The sequence below is a fragment of the Penaeus monodon genome, chromosome 15 (assembly GCF_015228065.2).
Source record: "Penaeus monodon isolate SGIC_2016 chromosome 15, NSTDA_Pmon_1, whole genome shotgun sequence".
Taxonomy (NCBI): Eukaryota; Metazoa; Arthropoda; class Malacostraca; order Decapoda; family Penaeidae; genus Penaeus; species Penaeus monodon.
This window is the reverse complement of record NC_051400.1, coordinates 37,571,187-37,572,182: the sequence shown is the minus strand read 5'-3', so window position 1 is coordinate 37,572,182 and position 996 is coordinate 37,571,187. Positions and strand designations below refer to the sequence as shown.

General features: G+C 39.6%; 1 protein-coding gene across 2 annotated transcripts in view; it reads right to left on the bottom strand.

The window, feature by feature from the left end:
* The window catches only part of LOC119582014 (protein FAM136A-like), a 13,772-nt gene extending 13,047 nt beyond the window's left edge, over window positions 1-725 (bottom strand). Inside the window, exon 1 of one of the 2 annotated variants that reach the window (XM_037930207.1) lies at window positions 563-725. In XM_037930207.1, the coding sequence (XP_037786135.1) occupies window positions 563-649 (87 nt within the window). In that variant the 5' untranslated portion in view covers window positions 650-725. The remainder of the gene's footprint in view (window positions 1-562) is intronic. The other variant, XM_037930209.1, reaches the window with a different exon arrangement.
* Between the last annotated feature and the right edge of the window lie 271 nt (window positions 726-996).

Sequence of the window (996 nt, the reverse complement as noted above, 5' to 3'; positions counted from 1 at the left end):
ATGGACTTTAGATTGTTTAATAGATTTTGCTATGTGGAGTAGGGAGACTTAGTCTCTAGTGAGTGTGTCCATACTGTAAAGATTTACCCTGTTCCCTTTGAAGACATTGACTGCAAGAAATACATACCTCCCCCATAATATATTTGCACCATATCCCCACCTCTTTCCAGTATCAAAACTCTTTCCACTACTGAGATGAAAGGACCTGTGCAATAAGTTCATAACTACAAGTCGTCAGAAACTGTAACTCTTCATAAAATAACATGAATGGTTTTACGAAAACGAACGAACATTATGAAACTCCTATTTTATATGCAAGTCGCGAAAGAACCTCTATACACCTACATTCTAAACTCACTCTCTGAGTCTTATATAAACTGTCCTAGGCACATATAATAGCAATCAATTAATTCCCAAGGCCATAACGAGCCGGGTCACCTTCCCGCACATGTGGGGACACCGGCAAAATCGGCGCCAAGTTCCACTGGAAACCACTTCTCTCTTTCAAAAACTTCTAAGCTTATATAAAAATAACACTTAATAATCACCTTATTTGACCCACCTGTATTCCTCGAAGGTACTCCTTATCAAGGTCATCTATGAGGGTTGTCATAGCCTCCTGTATGCGGTGTTGTGCCTGATCGACCATGGTTCTTGAGAGAGGTTTTCGAGGGACACACGCACACGGACGACTTCTGTGTACACAACAGCTGATGCCGGGGAGGGGGGGGGTTGGTGGGGGAGAGGCACGGGCCTATCTCATTTTCCAATGTTTTTTTTTAACATCAACCAACGGCTTTGCAATGATTAAATTAAGGGTTCTGATTTAGGTACTCTGATTTGTTTGATTTAAGTAGGTAGTAACTATTTACTTTCTGAAAATTATGTAACTGGATTATAATTTGCTTTATTTGACAATACTCCCTTTCCCATGTCGCAAAACCCGTGCTAAAATATATATAAAGTCGTTATTTTATGACTAAATATGAAATACTA